Below are 21,193 nucleotides of genomic sequence, written 5' to 3'. Positions count from 1 at the left end.
TGCAAGAAAACACCTACATTTGATGACTGAGAGGGAGCACCATTGAACCTTCTTCCAGCGACTGCAGATAAGCCAGTGGTTGACTCTTTTAACCAACTCTGCTAAATGGTCAGGGTCAGACTTCATAATCTGATCAAATTCTGCAAACTAGGAAACAATTTATTATCAGTATTAAAAGATAAAGAGGCTTAAATACACAAAGATACAAAATAACTAGAACTCAAATCCAACATCTAACTTTCTGGAAATGATCCCAAGCCTCAGTGGGGTCTACAGAAAGCCCAATACACTGCATCTTATGGCTGCTTCTCTCTTTCTTCCTGCTTCGTTCAGGATCTTGGAGGGGAAAGGTGGGAGACTCACTGACAGTTAGCAGATTCAATACTAAAAGTCAAAAAAAATCTTAAATGACAATTATAGATGGTTAGCAAAAAGCTTTTACTGAAAAAAAGAATTAAAAAAGAAAGGCTGATATGTCTCTGAATTGGCTCATCCACATTCTCAATATCTGTATATAGCTCCTGACCAGTGACAACGTCAGCCATATAATGTCAAGTGCCACCAAAACTATTCCATCTCCTCCAAACCCCATCCCTATTTTGATCAGAGATAAGCAACTGTTACCAAGAGACAGAAAACACAAATAAAAGTTATTAGGTTAATAATTAATAAAACATTTCATTTCCACAATTTATCAACAAACCACATAATAATTTCTATCCTTTACAAAATATTCCACCAGTGGTTTTCAACTTTTTTCATTTCATGGCACATATAAACTAATTACTAAAATTCTGCAGCACACCAAAAAACATATTTTTTACCGATCTGAAAAAAAATAGGTATCATTTTGATTCATTCACACTGGATGGCTATTGTTGTGTTGGCTGCTGTCATTTTTAATTTGATAATATAAAGGAAAAGAGGTCAGTGCCCCTGAGTTAGTATTCAGGTACTGCATATTTTAAAAATGCTTGCAACACACCGGTTGAAAATCGCTGTATCCTACTATAATGCATTGAGGTGACACACCTATCAATATAATGGCTTCTTATAATCAAAATTAAAGTTAACATAATGAGACTAAAGATCTGTGAACATATGCCTTGTGCTTTTAACTTTTCTTTCTAATTTTTCTGGAAGCAAACAAGACCAAGTGCTTTCTCTATCAGATTGTTAATTCTAAAATATTACTATAGCCCTGAAATAAAGTAAATGTTGAGTTTATGAGAAATATATATGATTACAGCTAAGCCAACAATGAATATTTATATATTCGTTTTTTTCTTAATTTTTTATAGGAAATGGTATGGGTTCTCTGCAGTAAAAATAGTCACAGGAAAGTACATATATTGCTAATGCATTACACAGATTTTATCTCATGCCCAAAAATGTAAAATCAGATTTATTATGATTAGTTTAGTCTTCAAGGCACTAGAGATATTTATTAATGATTTTGCTGAGTCAAATAGGTATAGTTGACTATTATATAATATCAAGTGTGTTTAAAATTATAAAAATACAATTCAATCAATATTTAAAAAGTTAGAAGTGGTGAAATGATAAACTGATTCTGAATAGCATTTAGGCGTTTCTATATTATACCTATTTAGTTCTGAAATATTCTTTACTCAATCTTGTAACCTAGTACAAGAATCTTTAAGTACTAAAACTATGGGTGAGGCTAAGAAAATTATGTTACACACGAAAGTATTTATACACTCACTCACTCTAGCATTTGAGAGAAATGCATTTCAGCACAAACTCCAGTCCAATTTCCCATACCCTGTACATCTATCACTCTCTAATAGAACTTGTTCTCCACACAATGAAGACTCAAAAGTACTGTGAAATTTCTAATTATTAAGGCTGAATTAATATGTTTTAGAAAAGCTTTCAACTTGTTTAAAACAAAAGTATATTCTGGCTAACCCTTACTTTAACAAAAAAATCTAATAAAACAATGAAAAATCCAATCAAACAATGCTCTCATTCCAATATTTCCAAAGCTGAAAAGAATTGTAAAACTTGTACAGAGTATTACACATTGTAAACTTCTCACATACTGATAATATGCATGCTGTTGGTGATCATATAATTGAAGAATACTTCAAATCACTAAACACTTAAAAATATTCATTGACCCCCATCTCCCAACTATTCATATTCATCATGTTCAAGTTTAAAGTAAAAATGTATTTACCTTGCCAGGTCTAAAAAACACTTTTGTTAACCCAAACTTGTAGTCAATTTCATTTAAGCCCAAAGCTTTAAAAAGAGCCTGAAAAAGAAAAAGTTAAAAAAGTTAAATGACAACCAGTAATTGGTAAGAAAGACACCTGTAGCTAAGAAATTTCAATTCAGGTGATATCTGTACCTTACAAAATAGTCTTGGATCTAGCCTTGCAAGTTTGTCTGGCATGTACTTTTTATACATGTTGTAGAGTTCATGAAATGAAGCTCGTGATGGGAAACCCCCCTGCATCAAGTCCAAGACAGACACCATACCTAGATACATAAACAAATACGTATTATTGCCAATCACTGTACAGCAGTCAAAAAATTACTTGCAAATGATCAACTTGACAAATTAATGTTTAGAAAGTACAATTTATAGGAATTGTCAGCAAGGAAATAGTACATAGGAAATATTATATTTATACTTATTATGTCCCAACTTACCCGCCACCTCAAACTATCACAGTAAGTTTCACTTAGCCATCTTGAATAAACCCCTTTTTTAGAGACAAACTCCTGGTCTCTAAACAGCTCAAATCTAGTTTGTATCTTTTTTACTGCTACAAACCTCTGTGTCTTAATCACAGGATATAAGGCTTGCATTAGGCCACTTTCCAAATCCTGAGGTTAATTTTAGAACAAGATTCCTGATAGAGTTTCCAAGAAGTAGTCAAACATATTCCCAAATTCTCACCAGTGCTTAGAGCAAATGGACAAGAAAGAAGCGCTCACTGCTTCACTATAAAGATCCCCTTTCACTCATCTCTCAGAGAAACTAGTCTATTGGGGTAAAAAGTGTACAGGATGCATATCTCTTTTCAGTGAAATTCTAGTAGGTGGTTAATTTGAGCCTTGAGTCCATGTGAACTTTTCATATCAAGAAAAGCATAAAATAGTCAGGGAAAAGCTTAACTATAAATAATGCCAAAAACCTTTGTTCACCAAAAACAACCCCTGAATTTCAGACTCTGGAATATTCAACTCAATGGAGAAAATACATTATTCAATAAAAAGTGTTAGGACAAATGGGTAGGCATTTAGAAAACAAAACTAACATCTGATCTTTACCTCACTTATATAAAAATAAATTCCTGCTAGCCAAAAATTTAAATTAGCTAAATGAAACTATAAAATAGTTAAAAAGCAGATTTTTATTTTAAAATCATCTCATGGGAAAGATAGCCTCTCTAAGCAGTCAGACTGAATTTTAAACCTTTTTAATGGGAAAGGCTAGGTAAAGGTTAGATAAAACACCAATAATACTCAGGGTTGGCGACAGTGTAGGAACACACACACACATTCTTATTGGGAGAGTAAACCACTGCAACAATTCTGGATGGCAATTTGGAAATATTTACCCCCTTAGACTCAGTACTTTCTACTTCTATGAATCTATCCTACAACTTGTCACACATATGGGCAAATACATGCATAGAGAATGGCTATATATCCATTGGGTCATTGCTTATAATAGAAAAAATCAAATAACTTCAATATTAAAAATTATGTTGCAACCATATATGATGTGTTAATTAAAAAGAATAGGGCTTATCTAACCAGTATAAAAAACATATCCAAGACATACTGAGAAGTGAGACTTTTTACTTATATTTTTCTGTACTATTTCATTTTTGTTACTGTGAACATATATAACTATTATAATTTTTAATACTAATCAATGAAACACAGAGAAGCAATCATTCCTATGGAAAGAAATCTCTAGAACTAGATTTAGTTCTAGGCTCTGCTTGTAAATAAAAGTAAGGTCTGACTGATACTGTGACAATTTTTGCCCGTTTATATCAAATACACAAGTACCCTTGGAAACGTTCACATCCGCCTCCTCTGAGTCCCTTGGCTTGACCTGTAATTGCGGACAACATCTCAACTGGCTCAAAGACGTTCATTAAGAATTTCATGGAGCTTAACTTGAGCAGCCAGCTCAAGCCAATGGCTGCTTCCTAGCACTTCAAGCTAATTTACTCAAAAGATCTTCTCATGCTTAGAAAAATAAAAATCACCACACCACGTACTCTTCCTTCTAGAAATTCCTATAACCTGGATCTTCCGCTGGGAGTTTGCTGAGGGGCTTGTGGGTGCTGGTTCTATTCAGAACCCCTCTTTGCCACCAGAGACAGGCAGCACAGCCCCAAGGTTACAGGAGACCTGCCTGCCTTCTCACACCTTCTCCTACTTTACCCTCGCTGATAGAAGAGAGTAATTTTAGTAAAACATGCCCTAAATTAGTTAATTCTCCTTAAATTGGAAAAAATAACAGAAATGGAAAGGCAAAGTAGAATTCAAATTTTAAATGTCTTTATTTTAGAAAGTTTCATAAATATTTTCATTTCTACCAGTTATTGGCATTTTTGACTTTTTCTCATTACCTAGCCACATAACTAGAACCATTTACTATTAGTAATACCTTAAAAAAAATCAAACTATTATGAATCAGTGTCATCTATTAAACTGCCAACATGTCGCAATTTTTGAAATACACTGCTTACTGAAAGAGGAATCGAAGCTGGAGCACCAGTAAGCCCATACTCTGCTCATCTAATAGCATATATCGCTAAATCTAAACATGCTTGCTTTGCCAGTACACTGGACACGTGCTGATAAAAATAATGATTTATTATATTAGGCTAAACAAATCCTAAAGAAAAATTTAAATTACAAAAATAGTCAAATTCAAAGTAAACACAATCTAAGAAAATATTACAAAAATACAACTATACTATATGTAGGAATACAGCAGACGTAAATTATTTAACTTTCCAGTATTTATTAAATTAGTCACAAATAAGTTTTCATATTTGCTAGAGTAGACTATGCATTTCATTCAACAAATATTTACTGAGGGCAGTATATACCCTGCACTGCTAGGAGGCAGGGATGTATGTACGTACAAGCCAAAACAGATACAGTTTCTGCCCTCAAAAGATTTACAGGTTAGAGAAAGGAAAAATTAAGTAATTATTCAAATACATATAAAATTTGTGACTGACTGTGAAATGAAGGCACTCAGCACCCCGTTCTTGGCCCCCTTCCTAGTTAGGGGCATCAGGAAAGGTTTTCATAAGGAAATGACAATCAAGCTGAGCCGTGAAGATGAAGACAAAGGGAGCAGAGGAAGCAGCATGTGCACAGGCCATGCGAGGAGGGAATATGGAGCATTCAAGGAACTAAATCAAAGGCCTGTGGGGCTTGTAGTAGAGAGAGAAGAGTGTGGAAAGAGCTGAAGCTAGGAACACATGGGCCAGACCATATGGGGCCACTAGGATTTTGTTCTTTACCCTAAGAATAATCAGGAGCCATTATAGCATTTTAAGCAGTAAAAAAACATAGTCAGACTTCAGTTGTAAAGCAGTAAATCTGGATGTATGTGAAGAATAGACTGAGCAGAATCAAGGAGAATACTCAGGAAGCTAAAGCAAAAAGCCAGGTGAAAGATGATGACAGCTTGAATTAGGAAATTTAAGACTCACGGAGAGAGAGCTCTAAGTGAGCAGACCTTAAATATTCTCACCACAAAAAAAAAAAAAAAAAAAAGGTAATTATATGAACTGATGGGAGCTTTAGCTAATGCTATGGTAGTAATCATTTTACAAAATATGTGTATCAAATCAACACATTATACACTCTGAACTTATACAATGTTATATGTCAACTAGAGGCCCAGTGCATGATTGAATCATGCACGTGTAGGGTCCCCTACATGCTTTTGCTTTTGATCACGGGGAGCTGGGTGCCTGTCCGCTGGTGCACCAGGCCTTTCAGAAGCCTCCAGCGCGGCGGAGGCTTCTGAAAGGCCTGGTGCAGGGGAGACACTGTTTAGGGCAGTGGTTCTCAACCTTTCTAATGCCGCGACCCTTTAATACAGAGTCTCATATGTTGTGGTGACCCCCAACCATAAAATTACTTTCGTTGCTACTTCATAACTGTAATTTTGCTACTGTTAATGAATCGTAATGTAAATATCTGTGTTTTCCGATGGTCTTAGGCTCTACAGCCGCGGTTCTCAACCTGTGGGTCACCTAAGACCATCGGAAAACACAGATATTTACATTACGATTCATTAACAGTAGCAAAATTACAGTTATGAAGTAGCAACGAAAATAATTTTATGGTTGGGGGTCACCACAACATGAGACTCTGTATTAAAGGGTCGCGGCATTAGGAAGGTTGAGAACCACTGGTTTAGGGGGTCACATCGTAGGGACTTGGGGAGACAGAGTATACCTATGCTGTCCAATAAGGCAGCAACTAGCCACATGCTCTGCAGTTGCACTAACCACACACAAGTGACTATTTAAATTTTAAAAAATTAAATACAATTTAAAATTCAGTACCAAATTCAAACTAGTCACATTTCAATTGCTCAATAGCCACAAGTACCTAGTAGCTACCTTATTGGACCACACAGATAGGGACTATTTCTATCACCATCGAAAGTTATATATAAGAGTGAGAAGGAAACTATGCCTAACCCAAAGCCTGAAAACTCTCGTGAATAAACCCAGGTGAAAAAAGTGACCCTGCAGAGAAGTCAGGAAAGGCCGGAGAATTCAAAACAAAAGCAAGGACATGTGTTGTTTCAAAAGCCAAGAAAGGGTTTGTAAAAGGCATTGGTCAGAGTCAAATGCTGCTGTAAAGTTCACTAAGAACTGCAAAATGAACATTTGATTTAGGATCAAGGAAAGCACTGGTAACCTCATCAAGAATCACTCTGTTGATGGCACTGGTGACTGGTCAAGGTGGAAGCTGAAATCTGTGGGGTTAAAGAGCAAGTGGAAGGCAGGAAACTGAGGGTGCAAGAATAGACTATTCTTGGACAGAAATCGAGAAACAGAAAAGTGAGGCGAGAAATAGGGAGGCAGCTGGAATCCCTCCTAGCTGTGGGTAGGAGGAAATTAAGACAAGGTTTCAGCATGTTGAAATGGTAATGGAGAGATCCTGCTCAAAGGAAATGGTTCCCTACCTACAAACAATATTGAAGATTCAGGAAAAGGTAGGAAGGGATGGATTCCAAAGAACTGCAGTCCAACTAGGAAGAGAGGCATGTCCTACTAATGCAGGTAGGTAGAAGTGTCTGGTAGCAGACAGGTGAAACTTTGAGGGGTGTTGTTGTTGCTGTTGTTGTTAAGAGGCTGAGCGTTAACAGAGGCTGAGCGTTGAGGAGAGCAGGATGGGTCAGAGGCTCAGAGATTTGAGGAGAGAGTGGGATGGGTCAGAGATTTCAGGAAAGCAGGATGGGTCTGACTAGTTTCCATGGAGAAAGAGGGTAGGCTGACCAGAGAAACTTGGCAGAGTGGGTTCGAGAGCCCTTTAAAGGTTAGTGATCATATACATTTACTAAAGGCCTGGTGCGCACCAGTGGGGTCCCTTGGCCTGGCCTGCGTGGATCGGCAGAAACCTGCAGTCCGACATCCCCCGAGGGGTCCCAGAGTGCAAGAGGGCACTCTGCAAAGTTGCTGTCGCTCAGCAGCTCCTGCATTGAGCATCTGCCCCTGGTGGTCAGTGCGCATCAGAGCTACCGGCCAGTCAGCGGGTCGGCCAGTCACTTGGACTTTTATATATATAGATAATGGTGCCAATTTGTCTTCCTACTTTATCTATGCAGATGAGGAGAAAGGACAGAATTAGAATCATCAACAGCTAAAGTTTTGTGAGAGGGGTCAAGGGTAGATCCAGATTGGGGGGCCTGAAGTTTTCACAACTGGGGGAGGGCAGTTTAAGAAAAAGGTACATGCATAATTACAAATTACAAAAGAATACAAAGTCAAGTGCAGGCCTGTGGAAGGAGCTCGTATAAACGAGGAACCCTGAAGCATAAGTGACCTTAGCTTTATAATAAATCCACCTCTGAGAGGAGCAAAATAAGGAGTCAGAGAGGCAGGAGTTCAAGCAAGTGTCCGGAGCCTGAGATGGACTGGGAGGAAAGGAGAGGCTGATGCCTTGGGAATAAGTAGTTCAGGGGATGGAGGAAGGGCATGCAGTAAAGGAAAACTAGTGAGCCTGGTGCCTAAGACTTCTGTGATCCAGCAAGGTTAGGAAGGGCCAAGGGGGAGGGAGGAAGTGATAGTATGACCAAATGCATAGAAATTCCACAGAAGCCGAGGACAAGGTGTTTTCTTATTTTCACAAGTGGTGGCATGGGAAGCAGACACTGAACCCTACCTCCTGACCCAGTTAGGCCAGGCGGGAGGGGCGGGGGGGGGGGATGAGAAATGAACTTCTGGGCTGAGAAGGCCACAGGAAAGAGCCCACTTAAGGGAGAGCTACAGATGTGTAAAGTTTTCCTAAATTTTACTTTAATGCTGTTAAATAATTTTTTTTCACAATAAACTATACCCCAGTATTACTCGAATAATTGCCAGCATGCTTTTCTTATAATTAAAGGAAATATAAGATAAAAATCTTACTACACTTAAAAATCAAGATAATTGTGAAATATTTGAAAGCACTGACCATATTTAATTCTATTTGAGCTCAGACTCCTGACACACACTGATACAGATTATAAAAATATGGAAATACCTGAACACTGAAGTTGAGACAAAATTTGAGCACCTTCAAAGTCGTGGCTTGTCATCTTTAAATTAGGTTTTATACAACGAATAAAGCTCGCTCCCTGGGAGAATAAAGGTACTTTTTAAGACAATACATATAGCATTCTCATTTTTCTATTTCTATGAATACCAGTAACTTTCAGTGCATATTATCATCAATATATGAACCCCTCTTAAAATAATCACTAAGATATATATATATAGATATATACATGAATATATATATGTTAAATCACTATGTTTTACTCTTGAAACAAATACAATATTATATGCCAACTATACTTTAATAAAAATAAATAAATATTTGGATAAAGAAGATGTGGTACATATATACAATGGAATACTACTAAGACATGAGAAGAGATGAAACACTGGCATTTGCCCAGCCAATGTGGCTCAGTGGTTGAGCATCGACCTATAAATCAGGAGTTCATGGTTAGACTCTCCGTCAGGGCACATGCCTGGGTTAAGAGCTCAACCCTTAGTAGGGGGCTGCCAATCAATGATTCTATCTCTCCCTCTCCTTTCCTCTCTGAAATCAAATTTTTTTTTAATTTTTTAAAGAAATACTGGCATTTGCAACACCATGGATGGACCTTGAGAATATTACATTAAGCAAAATAAGTCAGAAAAAGCTAAGGGCCATATGATTTCATTAATATGTGTGATATAAAACTGAAACTCATAGATACAGACAACAGTATGGTGGTTACCAGAGGGAAGGGAAGTGGGGCAGTGTAGTAAAGGGTAAAGGAGGCCAAATATATGGTGATGGAAGATGATCTGACTCTGGGTGGTAAGCACACAATGCAATATATAGATCATGTATCAAAGAAATGTACACTTGAAACCTATATGATCTTATTAACTAATGTCACCCCAATAAATTTAATTTAAAACATTTTTAATTTTTAAAAAATAAGAATAATTTTTTTTAATTTTTAAAAATAAAAAAATAATCAGTAAGGAACTAAAAACTTAGCACACTTTTATAACTTAAAGCTTAAAATAAATTTCTGTATTATGTACTAATAATATTAGAAAAATACTACATTTTTATTTGAGTGCCAAAAATTGTTGCTGTAAAAAAAAAAAAAGTCTTTTATTTTAAAATATTTTAACATATTTAAACAATACATTATCTTTAAACATAAAAAATACATTTCCTTCTCCATAATAATTACTTTCACTTTCCTTAAACCACAGGATAATCTTAATAACATCCAGATAATTCTATATATTTATATAATAATTTGACTTCACATATATATTTAACCGTTATTCAGAACAAACTTAACCAAAATGAAAATCATTTTAAAAACCATTCTTTTTAATGGGGGAATTAGTTTAAAATACATTTCTAATTATTCCAAATTAACTTTGTTTATTTGAGTAAATATTTAATAATAGTTTAAGAGGACCATTTAAAAACCCTGTTTTTTTTAAGTATACTCACAGTACTTCGAAGTTTATCCAGAAGCAAATTTAACTGTGTCTGTAAAAGAAAGAAAATCACTTTTTTTCTCAAAAAGCAAAAACACACAATGTCATGTGTTAATATTAGCTCTTTGATAGTGGAATGAAATAACATGCAATAACATGGATGTATAACACATTATGATTTAACAACTTCTGGTAGAAAAGCTCTTTGACAGCAATATGCAAAATATATGGCTTATATAATGCCAAGGACAATAACTTACTTTAATTATACAGAACTTGTATAATTAGGAGAATGAACATTAGCAATACTAAAAATCACACATGTGCACGTGCAGGTGAGGTGGGGTGAACAAGGAAAGTGTACAGGCAACGAAAAAACTGAACGAAAATACTGGGCATGCATTCAGTTAGAGATCAGCAGAGCAGTATTAAGTATGTGGCAAGCTGGTGTAGTCTGTGTCACACTCCATTAAGAATGAAGGCATGTTTAAAACATACACTAATGGCATATGTTTAGATTGTTTTATAAAGCGCTTATAAATGAAACTATCCTGCCTAGCTGTAGAAACCCTCCTTACTATTTTAAAACACTTCACATCTCAATTATTTTTTAAAAGCTTAGATAGCTTTATCCAAAACAAATTGACAATGAACACTACAAGTTACTATGCTTTTCTGTTTTTAATAATATTAAGTGTCACACAAAAATTTACTCTCATTCAGTACTAATTTAATTTGTATATTTGCTTTACTTCTCTGCAAAGTAAATCAATTATATAAAATTCTAATATCAATTTTATACTAAGATGTTTATTATACTTCTCAGGAAAGATAAATTAAGATGATATTTCTTAAATTAACATACTGGTTCAATGATAGCTATATTTAATCATAATAGTGATAAGTATACTTTACTGAATGCTTTCTATGAGTCAAGCATTTCTCAAGGCTTTTCATGGGCATTATCATGTTTAATCCACACAATTCTAATTAAGAATATTGCATTAAGACTCACTTTACAGGTGAAAACATTAGCTAGTCATGGCAAAGCCAAGATTCCAACGTGGGGCCTAGCACCAAAGTTCATTCTCTTACCAGAAACATTACAGTATACTTCAGACAGCATAGGATTAAGATAGAATCAATCTGGACCATCACACAACTGAAAGGCAAGTATAAGAGCCACTAATTTGGAAAGAAAACAACTATCACAAAGTCCATTTTTCTTAATCCATAGACTAAGCACAACATTCTCCAAAAAAAGAGAGATAGAGTAAATCAGAAAAGTAGAAACAGCAAAAATTAACTAATAGCATTGAGAAAAGAGGGGCGGAAATGTCAAATATCAAAGGACAGCAGTCAGGGACCATGGACATAATGTACATAATGACAGAATATTATTTTTCCATCAAAAAGGATTACTTTTACTAAAACAATAAGAGTAAAAGTTATATTTCAATAACCTAAAAATGTTGCTTTTCAATGGAAAACTTCTGCTTCTCAGTGATGTTGGATAACTAAAATATTATAGTAAATGCTAGCACCTGTTTTGTTTTTTATTGCCTCACATACCTTGAATTTAACTTAATGAGCTATTCTATTAAATTTAAAATTAAGAATTACTATTAATATTCATTTTAAAGTATCTCATAAAAACATTTTACATTTTATTATTAACTAGAGGCCCAGTACACGAAATTCATGCACGGGGGATAGGGGTTGTCCCTCAGCGCAGCCTGCACCCTCTCTAATCTGGGATTCCTTGAGGAATGTCCGACTGCTCATTTAGGCCAGATCCCAGTGGGATGGGGCCTAAAAGGGCGGTTGGACATCCCTCTCACAATCCAGGACTGCTGGCTCCCAACTGCCCTCCCCTGCAGGCGTGGTCCCCCCACAACTGCCCTCCCCTGCTGGCCTGGGCCCCCCCAACTGCCCTACCCTGCAGGCCTGGGTCCCCGCCAACTGCCCTCCCCTGCAGGCCTGGTCACCCCAACTGCCCTCCTCTGCTGGCCTGGTCACCCCTAACTGCCCTCCTCTGCTGGCCTAGTCACCCCTAACTTCCCACAACTGCCATTCCCTGCAGGCCATCTTGTGGCAGCCATCTTGTGTCCACATGGGGGCAGCCATCTTTGACCACATGGGGGTGGCCATCTTATGTCCTATGTGATGGTCAATTTGCATATTACTCTTTTATTAGTTAAGATGATCTTACTCAGTTATGACTTTCAGCAGTTTAATGTACAAAATACATCTTATTGCAAAAAGCAATTTTAAGGCCCTTCAAGTCTCAACATAAAAGAATACTTTAAAGAATTTTAAGAATGTTTTTGTTTTATTTATATTGTATAAAATTTCAGGTATGGTCTCACCAGCAACACTAGAATATTCCATTATAGTAGGAAAATCCTTAATGAATGATATCCATTTCACTAAATTAATGTTGTTACATATCTTTTTGGCAATTTCAGAATATCCAAGAGAAAAAATACTGCTTGAGAAAATTAGAAACTCATAATCAATAAATAGAGATTATAACAAAATTAAAAATTTTTTATTCAGTTACCTGAAAATATATTATAAGCTTTCTCCTACATTTATGATTTGGCTTTAAAAATATATATAGCTTTATAAACATGACTTTATTGAGTTAGTTATTTAGAGCCCATTTCAATCCATAAGGGATTTCAGGAGGCCTTACACTGTTAGTACCATAGTATTCTGATACTTAAATATTATTTCTAGTTACATCATTTTTAATATTTAACCTTTTGCACTTGGATGTCGAGTGTGACTCGACACGGTTAACATTAGAATAAAGGAATTGAGAAAAAAGCAAGCGAGTGCAAAGGGTTAAAGTACACATAATGAAAAGCATATGTAGAGTTTTCTTGCAAACATAACAATAAGCGTCATGGAAATTTATGAGAGAAATTAATTCTATTTCTTTGTTCTATGTGTTATAATCTTTTAGTCATTACACTTTTAAATTATCTTATTCTATACTAAATATTCAACAATTAGAACCAATTAGTATAGTGTTCCATTTCTAAGACACATCATTTGATAATTCCTTGTCATACCCCAAAGAATAAATTCCTGGTCCAAAATTAATAAAACACATGAAATGGTCTTCAATGTTAAGCAATTTGAAGGGTTTGCCACTCAGAGCACTCATCTTTTACAGATTTTTTTAAAGCTTTAGTAAAATTTTAGCATAATATGCACAGCCACAATGCACTGAGAGAGAAAACACACTAGAAATGAATTATAAATATAATCAGTAACTTGAGACAGCCTCTTTTTCACATGGCAGCCACTCTACAAATAAGAGTCCATGAAGGTGATCATTTACCTGAAGCCCCTGGCTGTGCCTGCTTTTCCTCTCAACTCAACTAGTGTTCTCTAGCCATCCCGAGCTGGACTGACTACTCCAGCTAAAACACAACTGCTGAATGAGGAAGGAAACAGAAAACACATGGGAAAGAGAAGGTTTGAAGGTCAACCAGACAGTAAGCAGAAGCAAGAACATTAGAAGAAGCAATCTGGTATGTTAAGCACCGAGAAAGAAGACACTCATAAAATTACAAGAATTTCTGTATGTTCCATCACTACACTTATTTGGGTGTGTTTTATTATTTATTTATTTTTATTTTTATTTTTTTTTTTTTTTTTTTTTTGCATACAGATCCTATCAACAACGCAGGATCTGCTCTGAACTTCACTCATGGGATTTTTGACAGTGCCTACATTATCCAGTGTAGAGTATAAAGCTATATATTTTATTTTAAATGCAGTAAAAAAATTTTTTTCAAGTAATATATTTAACACACATACCTTAAACTTGTTTCCCACACTGATGAAGCCAAGTTTTCCTGCTTTTTGTTTAGTGTCTTTGTTGTTATTTGTGGATGTTTCAAATAATTCCCGTATAAACTTATCTCTGGATTCACATATTAAGGATTCAAGAGACATATGCAAAGCGTCGTTATTTTTTTCCACAAACTGGGTCTGAAAACAAAGCAAACAGGAATAAACGACTCAGTCCATTGTGATGTTATCCCTTAACACAGCACTGCCCGAGGGAACGTTGGAGGGTGACAGAAAGGTTCTGTATCTGCATCATCAACACAGTCACCACCGGCCAATGTGCACACTGAGCACATCAAGTGGAGCCAATATACAGAGGAAGTAAATTTTATTTTTAAATTTAATTTAAATTCAAACAGCCTGATGTGGCCACAGGTTACCATACTGTATAGCGCAGCTGCAACATCAAGTCGTTGTCTCCTGGTAAAAGTCACACTTACTGTCTCGTAGCACACTGCCCCTGCGAAATGCCTGATGATGAAGCCTTCATCATCTCTGATGTTCCTATGAATTGCCAGCTTAGATTTTCTGGGAATCTAAAAAACAATACATACATCAGTTATTAAATTACCAAAACTATATCACATAATTCTCTTTAGAGAACCTGTGGGATGTGAAATACTTAAAGTTATAAAAGAAAGTTTCACATTAAATGCAATTATACTGCTTTATGTACTATCTAGTAAATCTTAAAGTACCAGTGAAATCTAGCAAAAATTTGTTTATAATCTCTAAGGGAAGAAAAAAAAAGTATGACCAAAAAAAAACCAAACCACACTATTTAGGAGCATATGCAAAACATAGTGGGAATTTTATAAGGTGCCTGCCTGTCAAAAGCAGTGGTTCTTGACCTTGGCTGCTGACTTAGCATCCTCCAAAGAACTTCTCATCCTTCCAAAGCCCATACCATTTACATCATTTGATTTCTAGGTACAGCCAGGTTGAGAAGCAATGTGCTAAACCAGTGGTCAGCAAGCTCATTAGTCACAGAGCCAAATATCAACAGTACAACGATTGAAATTCCTTTTGAGAGCCAAATTTTTTAAACTTCTTCTAATGCCACTTCTTCAGAATAGACTTGCCCAGGCCGTGGAATTTTGTGGAAGAGCCACACTCAAGGAGCCAAAGAGCCGCATGTGGCTCACGAGCCGCAGTTTGCCGGCCACGGTGCTAAAGAAACACCTGAAATCAGCACAGGGACTCTCCCACAGTTTTAAACCAAACATCCTAGCATGTTTACACAATCAGCCTGAATCTATCTGAAGGAAACTAAATCATTTTAGGGTTGTACTATCTATATATATATAAAAGCCTAAGTGACCGTTATGACCTGTTATGACCTAACGACTGGAATGACCAGTCATTATGACACACACTGACCACCAGGGGGCAGACGCTCAACACAGGAGCTGTCCCCTGGTGATCAGTGCACTTCCATAGCCAACCTCTCACGGACAGCCGGTGGCCGTTCCTTCCGCACCCGGCCCGGCGACCATTGCCTCCTCTCCCGACCCTACCAGGGCCTTCAGGCCCCCAGCTGGGACGGGGAACCAGGGGTGGGTGGTGGCAGATGTGACCCCTTTTCCAGAGGGGCCAACGGCCGGCTCCCTCCTTGGGGAAGGCAGCCAACCTCCCACACCCCATCCCTCCTCTAGGCCAGCAGGCCTCGATCAGCCCGCCTGCCTGCCACAGTGGCAGCGAGGGAAGGAGGGAGGAGGCGGGGAACCGTGCAGTGGTGGAGTGCTGGCGTCTGGCACCCCACAGTTTTAAACCAAACATGTTTACACAATCAGCCTGAATCTATCTGAAGTCCGGCATCCGTTCCTTCCACACCCGGCCCAGCAACCATCACCTCCTCTCCCAACTCCACCAGGGCCTTCAGGGCCCTGGGCTGGGACAGGGAGCCAGGGGAAGGTGGTGGATGCGGTCCCTATCCCAGGGGCCAAGGGCTGGCTCCCTCCTTGGGGCCAGTGGCCAACCTCCCACTCCCTGTCCCTCCCCCTGGCCAGCCCTCATTGCCAGCCAGGCCTAGGGACCCACCCATGCACAAATTTGTGCACCAGGCCTCTAGTCTAATTATAATATCTCATATTGGTATCATATCTAAAAGCTTCCAAAATGCTTCACATAAAAGATTATACGTGGCCCTAAAAATAACCCTATATAACATATGATTCTAATTGTCTAATATCTAGTTTATCTTTCTAAAGGCTTCTATCCCCATCAGAGTCTAAATTCTGGAATGGCAAACTCACAGTGAGTCGGAAATGATCCTTGTGCTTCTGGTGGACTGCGGATGTAAAGTGTTGATCACTGGGCTGGGGAAGGCGATTTTCTTCATCCAAAATGTCCAATATTCCCACTAATTTTGCTTCAACTAAATCTATTTCAAAAAAGTAAAATATGATAAGGTAAAAAATAATATTTTAAAGATGTGAGCAATTTACTAATCACAAACTACAAAGAAGATTCAATAAGTATAATCTCAAAAACTATAGAGAGCAGGTATAAGTAATAGCATATATTTAATATAGGTTTTAGAAAAACAACTCCTTAAAGCAAGTGACTAATGTAACCACCACTCCATTAGTGAGGACAAGAGGCTAAAGAGCCAGAAATTCCTCCTCTTCCAAATGACATCCACATTCAAAAGGATGTAGAAACTACAGAAGCTTTTGCGTGCTAAGCTTTTTGAAACTACTAATATACATTTATCCAGAGGGTTTCCAGCAAAACTTCACTAACAGCACATTCTTATGCTCTTTTCATTCACGTTGTTTGAACTTCCTGCTTATCCAAAATAACTGTAAAATGTAAGCTGCTTAAATACAGTATATGAGAACTGTGAATGGGGCAGACTCTAAAACAGGCGTCCTCAAACTACGACCCGCGGGCCACATGCGGGTGTTTTTGCCGTTTTGGTTTTTTACGTCAAAATAAGGTATGTGCAGTGTGCATAGGAATTTGTTCATAGTTTTTTTTAAACTATAGTCCGGCCCTCCAACGGTCTGAGGGACAGTGAACTGGCCCCCTGTTTAAAAAGTGTGAGGACCCCTGCACTAAAAGCTATAGGACATATGAAGAGAAATCAGGATTCTAACTGGTCAGAAAATTATGCTTTGGGGGCAATTAGTGGTGGTGAAGGGGGTCATGCTGAACTAAGCTATAAATGAGAGAGTATTCTGACTGATGTGGAGGATATGAAAGTGACTGAAGGAAGGAGTTCCAGCCAAGACATCAAACCATAGAGCCAAAGGCACAGAATTCGGGGAAAGGATATGGTCCACGAAGGGAAAGTGGAGTGGGCCGGGGAGGATGTGAAAGTGCTTTGAAAAGTAATACTACTATAAAGACTTGTTATAATAATACCATCTTGTCCGAATCTGGCACTCAAGTTACTGAATCAATTGTCAAAATGGGTTTTCAAAACTGTTACTGGATGGAACCGGGTCCAATTAACTCAGTAGTTGTCCATGAAAAGACAACTCCAATTAGATTTTAGGAGAAAGAGTGTATTTAACCGCAAGCCAGCAGGCAAGAGCACACCTGGGGGCAAGGGGTGTCACTTCCCAGAGTGGCACATCCTGAACAAAGGATCAGATTTGGCCTTATTCGGGGAAAACACCAAGGTGAGCTTTATCATCGCATGTACAGGTGGGGACACTCCTGTGCACGCCCAGTTAGAAAAGAGACCTATACACGCATCCCATGTTGTAAAAAATGGCAGGAAAAGCTCTGCCCCTGGGAGGAGATGCTAGCATTACAACATGAGGATATAATGAGAACATTTCATGAAGAAGTCAGTACAGAGTCTTCCTGGTGGCTTCAGCCAGGCCCAGCAGCTGGGGCCGGATTAGCACCCTGGCTCTGCAGATCATTCTGGGCTGATCTCTACACAGCAGGTCTGGCAATCCTCAATGTCAGGGATGGTGAACTGGCGTGGAAGTTTCCAGGCGTGGAAGGAAGTTTACCTAATTGAGCTTCAGCCCTTTCTGCTAAACTTAGCAAATCAAAGGATATGGTTACACAAACCTTATAGCATCCAGGGTGATCTAAGTAGGTTTATAGGTTAATCTATACAAAGTTATAAACTCTAAATATATATATAGTTACAAACAAGGCTTACCAACAGCTCATTTTGGAGATGGCGGGGGGGGGGGGGGGGGAGAAAAGGAAGATTGAGCACTAGCTGGGTAGTGACAAAGAAGTGAACACAGACAGGAAAAACAGAGACCTGCACAGTATTATCTGGGACACATGGAACTCGCGAAGCCCACTTGCAACCAGCCAGAGACTGTTGCCAACGTGCAGAAAATAGAAAGAGTATCTGCAGAACAGCAGAGCCAAACCCTGTCAAACCCCACCTGGAGCCTGGCTAAGCTATCAACGTCCTGAGTGAGGGAACAAATCCCTTCACTGCTTAAGCAATTATTCATGTTAGTTGTTGGAGAAAGAAAATATTCCACCTGAAACTAATATAATGTTGAATGTCAACTATAATTGAAAAACAGAATGTAAAATATCATCACAGTAAATAAAAGAAATTTTAGGAAAACTTTCAACATATCTGAATTTGATGCCTTGGTATGAAAAATAACTTCCTAGCAATCCTATATAATAAAAGCCTAATATGCTAAGTGTCCGGTCGTCTGGTCGTCCGTTCAACCAATCAAAGTATAATATGCTGCCCTAACTGGTTTGGTTCAGTGGATAGAGCGTTGGCCTGCGGACTGAAAGGTTTTAGGTTCGATTCCGGTCAAGGGCATGTACCTTGGTTGCGGGCACATCCCCAGTGGTGGGTGTGCAGGAGGCAGCTGATCAATGTTTCTCTCATAGATGTTTCTAACTCTCTATCCCTCTCCCTTCCTCTCTGTAAAAAGTAATAAAATATATTTTTTTAAAAAAAGAGTATAATATGCTAATGATATGCTAAGGCCGCTCAACCGCTCGCTATGACGTGGACTGACCACCAGGAGGCAGACCGTTGACTGGTCGACCAGTTGCTATGATGGGCACTGACCAGCAGGGGCAGATGCTCTGACTGGTAGGTTAGGTTGCTGTTGGGGTATGGCCCATTATAACTGAGCAAGACAGGCTGGACACACTCTGGACCCCTCCCATGGTACCTCCCTGGCTGGCCAACCTCCCGTGTCCCTCCTGACTCTGATCATGCACTGGTGGGGTCCCTCGGCCTGGCCTGTGCCCTCCGATATTCCCCAGGACCCCTCGGGGGAGATCAGAGAGCCAGTTTCAGCCCAATCCCATGGGCCAGGCCAAGGGACCCCACTGGTGCACGAATTCATGCACCGGGCCTCTAGTACTAAAATAAAACCTCTCTCAAATACCAGTTTCAATAAGTTCTCATAACTAGTAGTACTGATCACAGAGCACAGAAAAATCACCAGTAAAACCCTTCACTATACCTTCCCAGATTTCCCAAAGTGGAGTGAAAAAAATACATACCTATACAGTCCTGATTATCCACGTAATGCACTTCATTAACACCCAAACCTTCTTTTTGATAGAGTTCTTGTTCCTAAAATGAAATAATCATAATCATAAACATGGAAATACCATGTAATATAAATTGGATTCACTGTTTTGTGCCATTTCTGATCATATTTATTTGATTAGTCTGAGTACAAAGGTTCACACAACTACTTTGCGGGCTGGGGAATATATAAAACATCAGGAAAGCAAAATCCTTGCCCCTAAAGCAAAGTGAAATAAAAAATTCACCCTGGCTGGTATTGCCAAGTGGGTAGAGCATCATTCTCTCTCCCCTCTTGAACCAAAGGGTCACGGGTATGATTCCCAGGCAAGGGTATGCATGAGCACATATGGGTGGCAACTAATTGATGTGTTTCTCTCTTATCAATGTTTCTTTCTCCCCCCTCCCTTCCACTCTCTCTAAAAAAAAAAAAAAAAAAAAATCAATGGAAAAATATCCTCAGGTGAGGATTAACAACAACAACAAATCTTAAATTGCCAGCAAAACATATGATTTACATATGTGCAAATGTTCCCTCCTGCAGATAAGCACACTTTTCTGGAAATATGAAGAGCAGCTATGCACAAATACAGAGTTCTGTGTATGAGCATTCAAAGCCAAGGAAAGATCAGAGCTTTGAAACATTTTTATCCATTTTAAAGTCAAATCTGTCAGTAGAATAAACTAGGGCCAGCACATTTTTTTTCTGTAAAAGGCCAGATAGTAAATATATTCAGTTGAGAGTCAAATTGTCTCTGTCACAACCACTCACTCAGTAGGCCACTGTAGTATGTAAGCACTCATACGTAACAGTAAATGAAGAAGTAGGAAAGGAAGAATTAGGATATGTTGAGTGAGAAGCACACAGATAAGACTTTGCATAGTAACGGAAGAACATAAAACATGTTCAGAGAAACTATCTTAACTGGTAAGTACGTGTTTTATTTGTTTATTTATGTCCGAATAGGTTTAACTATGGTATACATACAAGTAAAGGTATAAAAGCTGGGATGTGCTGGGAAACCCATAAAGACAAAAACATAATAATAATGTGGAAAAGAGTGAAATGGGAGTAGAAAAGAAAATATTTCACACTCCCAGCGGAGAACAGAACTTAGAAACCAGCAGTGCTGATATGAGAGAACACGGTGCTGGAGGCAGCAGCCGGGAAGGTGGGCTCAACCTGCAGAGGTCACTGCTCTGGGAATTCTCTTCTTCATCTGTAAAATAAGGGGCTGGCTTAGATTACTTCTGAGTTGTCTCTAACTCCACTACCTCTATTCAGTAAAACATATCTCAAATAGCTCAAAGGAAGGCAAGTCCAGGGTATTGGTAGGAAAATAATGGAGAATTCAAATACAAGGAAGGAAAAGATGCACCTTATCACAAATCAACTGACCCAAAGCTCCCTTTACTCACTCTGTACACTACACAATTATAAAGTTACGTTCCTACACTCGAGATTGTGTCAGCTGTGCCCACAGCTGGTTACTACAAGCAAGTTCATTATGGGACCAGAGATGCTGTCAGGCCAGACACACTGTTCACAGGTGACTAGCAGTACACAAGGCAGCATGGCAAG

The 21,193-nt window shown here is 38.3% G+C and overlaps 1 protein-coding gene across 4 annotated transcripts in view; it reads right to left on the bottom strand.

The window, feature by feature from the left end:
• Positions 1-21,193, bottom strand: part of MYO6 (myosin VI) — a 155,356-nt gene that overhangs the window by 24,804 nt on the left and 109,359 nt on the right. For all 4 annotated transcript variants that reach the window (XM_054722566.1, XM_054722567.1, XM_054722568.1 and 1 more), the window contains 9 exons: positions 19,584-19,656; positions 16,376-16,503; positions 14,561-14,656; positions 14,088-14,261; positions 10,267-10,305; positions 8,779-8,872; positions 2,378-2,508; positions 2,204-2,281; positions 18-147 (listed from right to left, as the gene is read on the bottom strand). In XM_054722566.1, the coding sequence (XP_054578541.1) occupies positions 18-147; positions 2,204-2,281; positions 2,378-2,508; positions 8,779-8,872; positions 10,267-10,305; positions 14,088-14,261; positions 14,561-14,656; positions 16,376-16,503; positions 19,584-19,656 (943 nt within the window). The remainder of the gene's footprint in view (positions 1-17; positions 148-2,203; positions 2,282-2,377; positions 2,509-8,778; positions 8,873-10,266; positions 10,306-14,087; positions 14,262-14,560; positions 14,657-16,375; positions 16,504-19,583; positions 19,657-21,193) is intronic.

The sequence above is a fragment of the Eptesicus fuscus genome, chromosome 10, assembly GCF_027574615.1.
Source record: "Eptesicus fuscus isolate TK198812 chromosome 10, DD_ASM_mEF_20220401, whole genome shotgun sequence".
NCBI lineage: Eukaryota > Metazoa > Chordata > Mammalia > Chiroptera > Vespertilionidae > Eptesicus > Eptesicus fuscus.
Note: the sequence above shows the minus strand (reverse complement) of the source record. Positions and strands in the feature narration are given on the sequence as shown.